The 15,282-nt window shown below is 38.9% G+C and overlaps 1 protein-coding gene across 3 annotated transcripts in view; it reads left to right on the forward strand.

Moving 5' to 3' along the window:
* Window positions 1–8,767, forward strand: part of PAN3 (poly(A) specific ribonuclease subunit PAN3) — a 160,478-nt gene extending 151,711 nt beyond the window's left edge. For 2 of the 3 annotated variants that reach the window (XM_032294390.1, XM_032294391.1), the window contains exons 18-19: window positions 2,135–2,273; window positions 5,801–8,766. In XM_032294390.1, the coding sequence (XP_032150281.1) occupies window positions 2,135–2,273; window positions 5,801–5,941 (280 nt within the window). In that variant the 3' untranslated portion in view covers window positions 5,942–8,766. Of the gene's footprint in view, window positions 1–2,134; window positions 2,274–5,800 lie in introns of all 3 variants that reach the window. The other variant, XM_032294392.1, reaches the window with a different exon arrangement.
* Window positions 8,768–15,282: the final 6,515 nt, after the last annotated feature.

Genomic DNA, 15,282 nt, shown 5'->3' on the forward strand with positions numbered 1-15,282 from the left:
ATTTTTTTGTTCTACTTTCTGGGCAGTTAACTGTATTTTTCTAAAATTAAAGTTTTTTTGAATTATTTGTATTTGAAAATTTCTGCTTTATATTTTTATTTTCCAAGAACATTTCTGTTATCTGAATGTTTGTTTTGTACCATCTAATTTTTGTTTCTCTGAGGCCATCAATTAATATATTTTTTTCCTGATGGTTGATTTTTGTTTGTCTTAGTTTTAAGTTTTGTTCTGTTGCCTTCAGTATTCCATAGCAAACAAGAGTTTGCTTTATTTTGTTTTGTTTTGTTTGCTTCTCAAAAGATTTCTGATACTTAGCTGTCCATTCGTATTAAGAATATGGTTCTAAAAAGCTAATGGGAAACCTGTGTGGGGGCAGGGATTATAGAAGGTTGAACCTTTCTGTATGATAAAGCAGTGTGGTGTTGTTATACATGATTTTTGTTTGTTTTTGGTAAACTCTCAAGTACTGTCATTTCTCTCGGACAGGTCAGCATCTCCTGAAAAGATTCTCCCAACCTCTACTGTCTGTGATATAAGCCTGACAGCCAGGGTTTGGGAACCACACAGAGGGAAAGCATTTGTTGAATAGGGTGTCATCTAGCACTCCTCAGCTCATCATCTTCTGGCTTGCTTGGCATCCCTGAGGCTGAAGCTTCTCTTATTCACCCTTTTTATAAAGTAAAGCCTCTAGATTTCTGCCAGGCAGAGTAGGGGTGGGGTTGAGAGATGGGTTATCTGTTTGCTGTTTATAGAAGCTTTTCTCAATTCTTGTAATTTCAGCCTCAGTCCAAACTTGCACTTTTAGTAGTCCTTTGTGGCTTCAGCTTCTGAGCCATGCCAGTGTGGGTGGCTTGCTTCTTATGGACATCCCACTTCCCACATCTCCTGTAGAATTAGGGTTCAGTTTTGTCAGGTCTACTAAGTCATCCCACTTACCTGTCTGCTTCTGTATTCCAGGGGTTCATGATTATATCTTCTTCACTATTGTTGTTTTTTCTGATCCCTTTGTCCTTGTGTTTGGAAATTTACTATCAGTTTGATGGGCTGTTGAAAGGGAGCAGAGATAAATGGGTGTTTATTTTAATTGGAAGTCCCTGGAGTGACCTTTGCAAAACATATATATGATTGCACTAAAACCATATGGTGAGCTTCTCCTCTAGTTCTTAGAATAAATACCCAGTTTTAAAACGTGACCTAAGCTGCTTAGTCTGATCCCCACCTACTTCTCATTTTGGTTGTCAAATCTGCCTTTTATTTTCTTTCATTTACTTCCCCCGTGCCCCATTCTTTGTTCTTGCCTTCACTCTGTCCCTTTCCTTGCCCTTGCTCTGTCCCTTTTCTTGCCCTTACCCTCCCTCCCTCTACGTGTATTCTCTCCTTTTCTTCTCTTTTCTCTCCCAACCCATTCAGAAGTGTGACCTTCCTTAAGTTTCTTCAGTGCTCCATCCAAATACCAATCTCTCTGACAAAGGAGCATCCTTCTTCAGGGAAGAGCAACCACTACTTCTTCTGGAAACCTTCCTTGCCCCCACTAGATGAATTCATGTTTCTGTTTTATATCATATCCCTTTTAGGAGCATCATATAAATATACAGTTACAGCTTTCTTTGATTATTTGAATAATGTCTGTTTCCCACTAGACTGTAACTTCCTAAGGTCACTGAAAACTCACAGTGGTCATCTGTTTCTTTACAGCTTGCTTTCACATGGAATGGTAGGAACCAAAAATGTACTTCCTTTTTGTTTTCTAAACATTTTTCTATTTTATGTGTATTGGTGAAATAGATATATCTGACCTCTCTCTATTCTGTAACCTACAGAGTGAGAGGAAAAAAAGAAAAGGTTAAGACATTTTTATCTTTTCTATTTTATCTAATGGTAGGGACTGAAATAAGGAGGTGAGATGAAATAAGAATGCATAAGGGATGATTCCGCACTGTCAGTTGCTAACTGAAAACTGGAATTCATATGTTTACTAGTTCCGTCGGATTATTTTTTGAAAACACTGTACCATATCCTCCTCAATTTTTTATTTATTGGGATTTAGTAAAACTGAAACTAGTTTTGAGTCTTAAAAATAGACCTATGTAGCATACAACATGAGTTACTAAGGCAAAATGTTAATTTCCCCCAGATTTCAGAAGGATCCCACTTGGTCAGAGACTGGAGACCGTTATCTGTTGAAACTCTTTAGGGATCATCTTTTTCATCAGGTGACAGAAGCGGGTGCTCCCTGGATTGACCTCAGTCATATCATTTCTTGTCTTAACAAGGTAATTTGTATCCAAATTTTTAAGTTCATAATTCTGTCTATAATTTGTATAGAGTTGTATCTTCTACAAATACTAGGAGACTTAAGAAATCAGGTTGTACTCTTACAATAGCCTATAAGACATTTTATTCATAACATTTCCTACGTTGGGAGGATTTTTCAAACACCTGCATGAATAGTTTTTTGGGCAGGGTGGGACCGAGTCTTGCTCTGTTGCCCAGGCTGGAGTGCAGTGGCATGATTTTGGCTCACTACAACCTCTGCCTCCCAGATTCAAGTGATTCTCCTGTCTGAGCCTTCCGAGTACCTGGGATTACAGGTGCCCCCTCCCTATGCCCAGATAATTTTTGTATTTTTCGTAGAGGCAAGGTTTCATCATGCTGGCCAGGCTGGTCTCGAACTCCTGACCTCAAGTGATCCACCTGCCTCAGCCTCCCAAAGTAGTAGAATTACAGACTGCGTCTGGTCTTCATGAATAATTTTAGAATGTTTTATTGTGGATATTTTTTTATCATGATAAAGTATTACAAAGTGACTGCTTTCCTCCTTTATGCAATGTTTTATTCATATGTGTTTTTGTTATGCGACGTAAAACAATGAGTGGTAAAAAGCAAAAAAATAATTTTGTGTTTAAATATTTTCAAAAAATTTTAACCCCGTCTGAATCATTGTGAGTCATGTTGAATATTATTAAATCATTTATTGTTAGCTATAGATACTATAATCATGTAGCAAATAACAAAAGCACAGTACTAGTGACATCAGTTACTAGCAGGTCCAGCTGTTAGAAATGGTAAATTTGATGATTATGAATTAACTAGATAAAAAGAGATCATAAATTTGAGATTTGGGAGATGAGTTTTTGTTTGTTTGTTTGTTTGTTTCTTTTGAGACAGAGTTTTGCTCTATCTCCCAGGCTAGAGTGCAGTGGCATGGTCATGGCTCACAGTAGCCTTGACTTCCCAGGACTGCAGTGATCCTCCCTCCCAACTCAATCTCCTGAATAGATGGGACCACAGGCACGCGCCACTGCACTCAGCTAATTGTTTTTGTTTTTGTTTTTGAGGTGGAAGTTTCGCTCTGTCGCCCAAGCGGTAGTGCAGTGGCACGATCTCGGCTCGCTACAGCCTCTGCTTCCCGTGTTCAAGTGATTCTCCTGCCTCAGCCTCCTGAGTAGCTGGAATTACAGGCGCACACCACCACACCTGGCTCATTTCTGTATTTTTAGTAGAGATGGGGTTTCACAGTGTTGGTCAGGCTGGTCTCAAACTCCTGATCTTGTGATCTGCCTGCCTCAGCCTCCCAGAGTGCTGGGATTATAGGCGTGAGCCACCATGCTTAGCCCACCCAGCTAATTTTTGTCCTTTTGGTAGAGACGGGATTTCACCTATTGCTCAGGCTGGTCCCAAACTGTTCAGATCAAGAAGTCCACCCACCTTGGCCTCCCAAAGTGTTGGGATAATAGGCGTGAGCCACCATGCCCAGCACCATTGTTTTTAAAGACAAAATTTACAGAGAAAAGAAAGAATACATTTTCCTTATGAATTACTTGGCATTACAAAGTTTAGAAGTGGTCTCCAGGAGTAAATGTAGTCTTTGTATACATTTATGTTTAAACCAGGAGCTGGCAAACCATGGCATGTGGGCCAAATCCATTTTATGGCCTATATTTGTACAGCCTGAGAGCCTCGAATAGTTTTATATTTTTAAAGAGTTGTAAACAATAAGCCAAATCTAAAAAACATTTACTGTCTGGCCCTTTATAGAAACATTTACTGACTCTTGGTCTAAACTGTCCTAAATTATAAGTACTAGAAGAAAAAATAGCTGCTGTAGCACATGATTTAGAACTGTCAACGTACAGTGTGGTAACCCTTCAGGGAAAATGTTACGGTTTGTTTTTAAGCACTATGCCTTTCTTGAATTTCCTTGACACTCTGCAGGGAATATTGCCTATAACCTACAGTAAGACTGCACAAAACTGGCTGGTGTGGCTCACGCCTGTAATCCCAGCACTTTGGGAGGCTGAGGCAGGGGGATCACCTGAGGTCAGAAGTTCAAGACCAGTTTGAACAACATGGAGAAACCCCATCTCTACTGAAAATACAAAATTAGCTGGGCGTGGTGGCGCATGCCTGTAATCCCAGCTACTCAGGAGGCTGAGGCAGGAGAATTGCTTGAACCTAAGCAGAGGTTGCGGTGACCTGAGATTACGCCATTGCACTCCAGCCTGGGCAACAAGAGCAAAACTTCGTCTCAAAAAAGAAAGAAGACTGCACAAATTTATATGTATCATTGAACTAATTCAGTATGAGTTATATATTCATTTTCTCTTTATTTCTTTTAGGGGAAAAACCTTTTCTTGAAAGCAGTTTGTAGAAAATAATTCTGTCAGATTTTAGAACCTAGTACCCATAGTATAAGAACACCAGTAATTGAAAATACGTAGAACCAAAACAAACGTTGACAAGTAGATCATATGGAATAAGCCATGGACAATTGTCTTAAGCAAAGATAATTTAATGAATATTAGGATAATTGAAAATCTGAAGAAAATTCTATTTCACATCATGAAATAGCTAATAGTAAGTAATAAATCAGAAGTGTGACAGTATTCTAAGTTTGAAAAGAGTGTAACAAATTAAAAAGGAAGGATGGCCAGATTGATTATACAAAATGAAGATTTTGTATAATCTATTGTAAGCCTATTTTGGTAGAAATAATGACAGAAATTATCTGGTAGATGATTTGAATGTTTGAGCCTTCAGTGAATTACAAACATACTTTAATGTATCAATTAATGAAATAGAGAAAAAAGTACATTGAAAATAACAAAAATAAAGTGAAAACCATAACAAGACAAGTCGATAGATTAGTATTTATGCTTTATAAAGACCTTGTTAAAATATTACTGCCAAATCCCATTAAAGACATGGGTAAAGATCATACACCAGCATTTACACAAGCGAAATATCAGAAGTAAATGTATGAAAAAACTTTGATAATAGTTAATTAAAATGTAAGTTTAAATAGCAAGGCGCTCATTTGCTGTGGGGTTGCTTGCAAAGTGTTACAACTTATAAATTCATGGTGTCTAATTGATACCCTTTGGAAAACAATTTGGTTCTGTGTACCAAGCTGTTTACAGTACATACCGCTTCTATGTTACTTTTTTGTGTGATTAAAAACTTAATACTTCCTACAGAAGAAAAAAATTTAGATGAGTATGTTTATTGCACTGTTATTCATGATGCCAAAATGGAAGATATTAGGAGAAAAATTACGGAGCATCAACTGGGTGGACTACAGTGCACACAAATGTTAAGCGTGAAGGGATAGTCAGAAACAGGGTGGTGTTTAAAAATGTCTGAGTTGCAAACTGTGTGCATACTGATGAATGATGTCAGGTACTCATGGATATCTGAAAGGGAATGTGACAAAGAATTTAAATATTTTATTATTGCTGTAAATGTAGTTAAATTCTTTTCTGCATGTTATAAATTTCGTATTTTGTATATATTGTTTCAGCTAGATGCTGGTGTGCCAGAAAAAATAAGCCTGATTTCTAGAGATGAGAAGAGTGTACTCGTGGTGACCTACAGTGACTTAAAGCGCTGCTTTGAAAATACTTTTCAAGAACTGATTGCAGCTGCAAATGGTCAGTTGTAGTATTTGCTAAAAAAGCGCGCAGGACATGGCTAAGGAAGTTAACCAATAGCAAATTGCACTACAGCTGAACTTTTCATCATCTCATTCACATTTGGGAAACGAACAGGAGATGAGCAAAGCTGCTTGCACTTCAGTCAGGTACACTGTTACTTGAAAGGAAGAATGTTTCACTTATCCAAGAGCTATGGCTGCCATTGGAGGCTATATCTGTGAAGAATTTATTTTAGATTTAGGAGCACCATCAAGTGAATGATGTTCCTGCTTTTGTTTTTTCCACTTGTATATGCACTAATTTTAATTTTTTAAAGACTTTTTCTGATCTTTGAACTTTTGCCACATTGTATACTTATTAAGGGAAACTATTTGCAAGGACATTTTTGGGAAGCAATGCTGGGCAGCATTTTTGCCATTGAGGGTTGCAAAATTTGCTCTTTTTGGGATGGGTTGCCCTGAATAACATTATGGACCAGGTAAATAATTTCATAGAAGTTCAGTATAGTACGTAATTCTTGTAAGAGTATTATTATATGCAAGCTCTCTGTATGCCACCCACTGTTAGTTCAGATTGAGATTTTTGTTTTGTTTTGTTCTTAAGAACACACCAAGAAAATACCAGTGAATTTGTTGGATATGAATTTCCCCTGTTAGTTGATTTAAATCCCTTCTGAATAAAGATCAGATGAACAGTAACTGAAGGAGCATGTATAGCTCTTTCCTTCAAATTCAACTAGAGCCTTTTAAAAAAGACATTTGCCTGCTAGTCAGATACATTTACATTTATGCAATTCTTTTAAATAGAAAAAAATTTAAGAAATTGTGTTAAAGGCCTAAAGTTCAGGAGTACATTACTTTAGGTTCTTCCCAGTTTGCTTTTTTTGTTTTTTGTTGTTGTTGTTGTTTTGTTTTGTTTTGTTTTTTTGTATGAAGTTCTGTTCTTTGAACCACAGCTTTATTATGGTCCTTTACACTGGAGACAGACAGAGACACTGTTGAGAAGATGAACTAAACTCAGCAGTGGTCTGGTATCAAGAGCTTTCTGATGTTTTACAGCCTGAATCTGGAGGGATAACGATCTGCTGTGCCTTTGCAGTCACTGCTTAGCCCAAAGTAATAGTACTTTTGATAATAACTCTGTGCGATATTCCTGAATAAGTCCATCTCAAAAGTTTGGAATTTTCCTCCTCTTAACTTTCTTAATATTTGGACATGCAGTTGCCGCCAAACTTGGGTATTCATGGAATTTCTAGTAAATGAAATACCTATACTTTGATACTGAAGACTGCCAAATACATAGGAATTTTCTTTCTTAAAAAACAGTAATGAAGACTATATCTCCTTTCCCAGCACTGAATGTTTTACTAGCACTGGGTGCTCACCATGCAACTATGAAGAAAATGTGGAAACTCAAAAGGTCAGGACAGACTCCCAAGCACTTGCAACTGATGTTACTGTCTTCAATTTTAATAATTAAACATATTTGTATATTTCAGAGAAGTTTTTAATATTTCTCTGTCCACTTTTTATAAGCTTTAAAATGATTTTCTCTGCCTTGAGATTTGCATCAAGAAAAAGCACCTCTCTTCACCTGAAAGCTTTGAAGACTAGAGACACGCTTGACACGTTTTAACAAGTGTATTGAGTCCACGTTTGGTAGCATCAGTTGTTGAGTTAAAAAGAAAATTATTGCATTTGATCTGGATGGATTTTAAAAGAACATAATGTTCAATATTAAAAGGATAATTAACATTTGCCACCATAATGTTCTTTTTTATGTAAAAGGAACAAGAACTTGGAGACATTAACATGCAAAAGTCTTTTATCATTAGCTCATGTATTTGAGGAAGAGCAGCTGTCTTTTTATATGTTTTTTGACAAATCATATTGTAATTCTTTTGTACAAAAAAGAACTACTTGTATTCTAGAAGAAATATGAAATGCTTAATTTATAAGCGGGCTGGAGATTTTTTCCAATATTGTTTTCTTTGAAAATGAAAGGGGATCATCTATTTTAGTTTTGGGGTCTGGGAACTTTTTGAAAATTTAATTTGTGGACCAATGTTTTGTGAAAGCTAAAGAGGGCAGGGGTTAAAATAGGGTTTGAATTTCTCATTCTGTATAGACCAGCAAACTTCCCTCTGCAAGGCAAGTTTACATCACAAATCCAAGAATGTTTGCATCCTAAATGCTAGTTTGCTTCAGCCCCTAGTTAACCTCAGGACTTGGTTTGCATATGAAAGATAGACAGCTGATATGTTTTCATGAGTAAATATTGTCAGCCAGAAAAAGTTGGTGTCAGGTAATGCATATTTTTTTAAGCTTTGTTTTATATTTATTTTTCATTTAGTTTTTATTGGGAATGGTTTTCAAAGAACTCTCAGTTCTGCCTAGGTGTTTTTGGGGGAACCCTGTTATCCATAGTGTAATTCCATTTAAGAGGTTGTCTAAAAGTCTTTTTAATTCATAGGAAGATTTTAATATCTGGGAGTAGTCAAATTAAGGATACAAACTTTCCATACCTTCCTGTTGTGACAGATAAAAGCACAGAAAGGACAACCCTTGAAATCATGTAACGTTGGTCATTTCAATTTTTTGTACCTGTTTTAAATTCTGTTAGTGTATTTACTTCATTGTAAATATTTTTGAGGGTACCTTTGTATTTTGCTTTTGACCTTGGTTCTGTGATTTGGATGTCAACAACTTCCCTAAAAAGCACCGGTATGTTAAGTTCTAATGTTATGACCCAATTTGTGTTATTCATCTTTAATCCTGTTTTCCGTCTCTATGTGTACAGCAGTATTTTTAATAAAGAATTACAGAGATAACTTTGTCCTTCTCTTGCACATGTTCATATGACAAGGTGACGTCTGTCTTATGATTGGGTTTTAGAAGATTGGTTATTTCCTCTGTATTTTGGGAGGAATTTCTGTCTTTGGATGAATTGCCAGCAGATTTATTCATTAATTTATCAAATAGTCGTTTTATCTACCGAGTCCTTGGCTCTGTTCTAGGCACTAAGACAGATGGGGGGACTTGGTATTTACAGAATATATAGTTATAACCAAACATCCTAATATAACACATGGCTTACAATGTAGTTTAGGCGAGAAGACTACTCATGAGAAAGCATAAGGAGTGATGTATACCTAGTCTTTGATTTAATACTTAATTTATCATAGAGGTGAGGGGCATTCTTTCCCCCAGATTCTCCAGAAATCATTAAACTGTAAGGACAGATAAAATATGGCAAAATATTAACACTTGTTGAACCTGGGTAGTATTTATTGTTGAGTTTTTTTCTGTGCATTGAATTGAAAAGTTGAAAACAAAAAGCAGTATGGTAAGCCCCCCTCCACCCGCTCCCCACCAACTGCTATTTCAATTCTGGAGGTTTCAGTTACCTGAAGTACAGTTATTTTGAAGCAGGGAGACCATATTCAACTTTTATTATAGTATATTGTTATAATTGTTCTCATTATTGTTAATCTTACTGTGCCTCATTTATAAATTAAACCCTGTCATAAATGTGCATGTACAGGAAAAAACATAGTGTATACATAGGGTTTGTACACTGTTTCAGGTATTCACGGGGGTCTTGGACCATATCCTCCATGGATAAGGGGGGAACTAATAGACAGATGTGATAAGGTGCTTGAGGCATAGGTGAAAGGTAATTAGAGTAAAAGGGAAGGAGAGACCCGGCGGGGTGGCCTATAGGACCAGCACTTTAGGAGGCCGAGGCGGGCGGATCACGAGGTCAGGAGTTCGCCAACATGGTGAAACCCTGTCTCTACTAAAGAAATACAAAAATTAGCCAGATCTGGTGGCGTGTGCCTGTAATCCCAGCTACTCGGGATACTGAGGCAGGAGTTATTTGAACCTGAGAGGCAGAGGTTGCAATGAGCTGAGATCGTGCCTGGGTGACAGCAGGACTTCGTCTCAAAAAAAAAAAAAGGAGAGACTATTTCCAGCTGCATGATTTGGTTTTAGGAATTCTTTTATATAGTGGATATTGAAAGAAATTGTGGATTCAGATGAAAAAATGACCACTGTAGGTTCACGGGATAAAAGGTAGACTAGTCTGCCTAGAATGGAATGTTTGGAGGATCTTTTCGCTTTGTATTTCTTAGGAGGAAACCTTAAGAATATTGTTTTGTTTTTTTAGACGAAGTCTAGTTTTGTCACTCAGGCTAGAGTGCAGTTGTGTGATCTGGGCTCACTGCAACCTCTGCCTCCCAGGTTTAAGTGATTCTCCTGCCTCAGTCTCCTGAGTAGCTGGGATTACAGGTGCCCACTACTGTGCCTGGCTAATTTTTGTATTTTTAGTATAGACAAGGTTTCACCATGTTGGCGAGGCTGGTCTTGAACTCATGACCTCAAGTGATCCACCTGCCTCGGCCTTCCAAAGTGCTGGGATTACAGGTATGAGCCACCACATCTAGCTTGCCCATTCTTTAGGTATTTATTGAATGCCCTTTATATGCCAGGAGTTGTTCTAGGAACCAAGAGAAAAGCTGTGACCACAACAGACAATTTTCTGCTTCTTAAAAGCCCCCATTCTAGTAGGGAGAAGACAGATACATGGTACATTCGAGGGTAAAAACAGTTATGAGAGGAAAGCAGAGTAAAAGGTATGAGTTGCCAGATTTGGCAGATAAAAAATGTAGGACACCCCGTTGAATCTGAATTTTGGATAAATGGATAACTTGTTTTGGCATGAGTATATATATATCTCAAGTATTGTATGAGACATACACTAAATAATTCTGTGTCCCAGTATTGCATGGGACATATATATGTGAAAACATTCTCTGTTGTCTTTCTGAAATTCACATTTCCTTTGGCCATCCTGTATTTCATCTTGCAACTCTAGATATGAGGAGTGTGGTTGGTGGGGGTACAGTTTCACATGGAGTGCTCTGGGAAGGAGGCTTCACAGAGGGATATGTGAGCAAGGACTTGAAGGAAGTGAAGCGGTCTGCTATGTGTATATTGTGGGGGCGGGTAAAGTATTCCAGGTGAGAGAATGTGTCAGCGCCTTTGCAGAACAGCAAGGGAGCGAATGCAGCTAGAGCCAAGTTAAGTAGGAAGTGACATCAGAAAGGTAATAGGGAAGGGATTTGTCCTGTGGGCCAAATCCCTTTTAAGTATTTTGGCTTTAACCTTCAGTAAAAGAGGAAGCTGCAGGAGGATTTTTCAGCAGAAGAGTAACATGATAGGACATTTTAAAAGGATCACTCTGGCTACGACACTGTGAACAGACTGAGGGAGGAAGTGAGCTTGTGACCGTGGTAGGAAACTCACAGCATCCCAAGTGAAGGATGTTGAGTTTTAAAATCCAAGTCTGAGTTTTGGTGTTTTTTTTTTTTTGTTTGTTTTTGTTTTTTTTTTTTTTTTGAGACAGAGTCTCTGTCACCCACACTGGCTGGAGTGCAGTGGTGCGATCTCAGCTCACTGCAACCTCCACCTCCTGCATTCAAGCAATTCTCCTGCCTTAGCAAGTAGCTGTGATTTCGGGCACCCATCAGCATGCCTGGCTAATTTTTCAATTTTTTGGTAGAGACGGGATTTCACCATGTTGACCAGACTAGTCTCAGACACCTGACCTGAGGTGATCTGCCTGCTTTGGCCTCCAAAGTGCTGGAATTACAGACATGAGACAACGCATCCTGCTGTCTTTGAGTTTTAAAACCTACCTTGGGCTGAGCATGGTGTCTCACACCTGTAACCCCAGCACTGTGGGACGCCGAGGTGGGTGGATCACCTGAGGTCAGGAGTTCAAGACCAGCCTAGCTGACATGGTTACAGATTCAGACTCAAAAAAAAAAAAAAAAAAAAAAAAAACCCACCTGCACTAGGGTGGTAGCAGTAGAGGTGGTGCAGAGTGGCTAGACTGCAAATATGTTTTAAATGTAGAACCAACAGGGATGCCCTGATTCGCTGGATATGGACAAAGAAGAGAGAAGTCCTCTGGAATGACTCTTCAGATTTTGGCTTGCTGGCCAGGTGCAGTGGCTCCTACCTGTAACCCCAGCACTTGAGAGGCCAAGGTGGGCAAATCACATGAGCCCAGAGTTTTGAGACAGGCCTGGGCAACATAGTGAGACCTTGTCTCTACAAAAAGTAAAATTAGCCGGGTGTGGTATCATGCACCTGTAGTCCCAGCTACTCAGGAGGCTGAGGTGGGAGGATCAATTGAGCCCAGGAGGTCAAGGCTGCAGTGCACTGAGATCGTGTCACTGCACTCCGGCCTGAGCAACAAAGCAAGAGCCTGTCTCAAAATTTTATTTGGCTTGATGCTGACAGCATAGAGAATTCTACTTAATTGGAAGAGGCTGTTGTAGGAACAAAGAGTCTGAGGGGTGGGTAGGAGGATATCGGGGAGGATGGGGAAACAGGGAAAGACAATTTTGGAGTTTGGTCTGAGGCCCATTAAAAGTTTGAGATGTTTAGTACACATTTGTTCCAGTTATTTGTTTTGTAACAAGTAACTTCACCCTTAATGACAAACAAGCATTTTATTCTGTTTGGATATTCTGTGGGTCACGAATCTGGGCAAGACACAGCAAGGAGGGTTGTCTCTGCACTGTTGTGATTGGGCCTCTGCTGGGAAATTCCAGTGGTTGGGGCCTGGAATGATTTGAAGGCTGGGCTCAGCTGGCTGCTGTCTATGGGAGCACCTACACGTGGCCTCCATGTGGTTCAGGTTTCTCCAAGTCTGGCTGCTGGGGTCCCTCACGGGAGATGTTGAAGAGTGAGTGTACCAAGATTCAGGTCTTTTCAGACCTGGCCTCCAAGCTGTGCGGAGTCCCTTCTTTCCCATTCCGTTGATCACACGTGGGTCCTAAATCCAGCTCTGATTCTAGGGGAGGGGACATTGCCAAAGGTTGTGTGAGATGGGAGTGATTTTTGCAGCTATCTTGGAAAAATGCAATCGAATATATTCGAAAAATGCAGTACAATATCTTTGAAAAATACACCTGTATTTGAAAAAAAAAATTACAGTCTGCCAGAGAATCAAGAGGAGATGTCAGTTTGTGTATATATGGGTTTAGAGTGTTGCAGTGGTTAGGAAGAATCTGTTCTGTCCATTAAAGTCATCATATGGGTGTCCATTAAACGCCCTGAGATTGGTTGAGATCATGAAGGGAGTTAGTATAGACAGAAAAGAAAAGCTTCAAAGGGTGAGCCCTGGGGTAACTGGAGCAATGTTCGAAGTCAGGGAAAAGAAGTATAACCAGCAAATAGACAGAAGTAGTTGGTGAGATGGGAAGAAGAAAGTGTCACGTCCTGGAACCAAACTGAAGAAGTTGTTTTTGGGAGTAAGTGTCAAGTTGCTGAAGTGTCGAGTAAGATTGGGACTGACAGTTGGCTGTTGGATTTATCAATATAGAGTCACTGGTGACCTTAGCAAAAGCAGTTTTCAGTGAGTGATGGGGAAAGCTAAGTTTGAGTGGATTTAAGAGTGAGTGGGAGGAGAGGAGTTGGAAACAATAATAGCTAATAACCAACTCGCTCATGGGATTTTGCTGGAAAGGGGAATAGAGAAATTGGGTGGCAGCTGGAGGAGAAAGTACACATGAAAATTTTGTAAGATGGGAGAAATAACATTTACGTTCCGGTGGAAAGGGGGAAAATTGATGGTGGGAGTGGAGAATTGCTAAGCAATGGCTTCAAGTCTGAGTGGAAGGGACTCCAGTGTGCTTTGGGTTGGCCATCTAGAAGGGCAAGCACAGCACACGGGGACATAAGCTTGGAGGTGGGGAGACGTGACAAGTGGGGTCTTCAATTCTCCCATTGAAGTAAAGAGTATACTAATAGTACCCATCATGTTAGATTGCTTTGAAAATAAGTGTATTTAAAGCACTTAGAATAGATGCTGGCAGATATTAGGCACTCAAATGGTAGCAATGATAGCAATTACCAGCTATCACTGTTTCCCAAATACCAATCTGTGGAACAAAATGTGCTCATTAGTTTTTTCTAGTATAAACTAAAATGGGAGAAAGAAGGATAATATAGGTATGTTTCAAATACAAATATATTTTAGTCTGAGATTAAGCCCTTCCACCTTTTAAAATGGGTTTTCTTCTGTGAAAAGTTGTTGTACTAAATGGTAGGGTTTTTTCTTTTAATAATGTATTGAAGAATTGCATACATACATTCATATATTTACACACACATTCACAAGTAAGTGCGCAGCTCAGTGACTCATCATGAAGTGAGCATACCTATGCACCACCTCCCAGATCAGGAAATAGAACATCAGTAGCATCCTGTTGGATTTTGGTTTTTTTGGTGTGTTTTTTCCTCCCTTAAGTGTTCTTAGTTCGCAAAATAGAAGAGTGGCCATCCCTGTGTTGAGATCCAGGATATTTTTTTTTTATTTCCTAGCCTGCGAAACCTAAAAGTCTGGTAATATGTTTAACACCGAGGAGTCTAATAAACCTTACTAGGCCCTACGTCTGCTTGATGAAAAAATAAAAATAAATTCCCAAATGTACTATAAGTTTCCAGAGCCGTGAGAACATTTCTAAACTATGACGTGACATTGATTCCTCAAGCATTCTTCAAATAATTTGCCTGATTTTATTCTTATGTTATGAAAACCCACAATATTTTTAAAGGATTTCAGATTCTTGAAGACAAAATGCCTCTTGCCCTTTTGAGTTAACTAAAAGTTTACTGAGATTAGTCATTTATCCATTTTTCTTGTCTTTGTCCCAAAGAAAGACGGCCTATTTTTTTCCCCTCAAAATGTCTCTCAATCTAGTTTCCTTATGATGTTACTAGGCAGGTAATACTACGACCACTTTCTAAGACAAAGTGTTGCTCACTTATTCAGTGTCTAGTACTTATGACCCGAGCTGTTTCTTTTCCTAGAATGCCATCCACAAAACAAGACTGAAGAATGCTGAGCTGGTGTGCTTTTACATTCTTGTGTTTCAAGCTTTTGCCTGTTATTTTGTGTGGTTTCCTGCCCCTGTGATTATGGTAATTATTTATCAGCTGAAAATTAGTGTTTGGGGACAACTGCCTCTTTTTAATTGAGGGCACTTTTCTCTGCGGCTGGCAGTCACACCCAGCATATGCTTTGTTTCACAATCACATTCATTTTAGGGTTTAGTTTTCTGGGCAATCTGCCCGGTTTGATTTTGTTTTTTACTTACTGTTTGCAGTGTTCTGATTGTTTAGCACGCCATTTTCTAGGACCAATAGAAAGCCCTTTGCCCTCTCTTTGGCAGTGTTCATCTGCTGTGTTTAATAAAGAACACCACCAGTCCTCCACCCCCAGGGACACCTGTGACCTCTTTTTTTCCACTTACAAGCAAATCAGAGAGAAA

This window comes from Sapajus apella, unplaced genomic scaffold (assembly GCF_009761245.1).
Source record: "Sapajus apella isolate SASKATOON/1434 unplaced genomic scaffold, GSC_monkey_1.0 scaffold32, whole genome shotgun sequence".
NCBI lineage: Eukaryota > Metazoa > Chordata > Mammalia > Primates > Cebidae > Sapajus > Sapajus apella.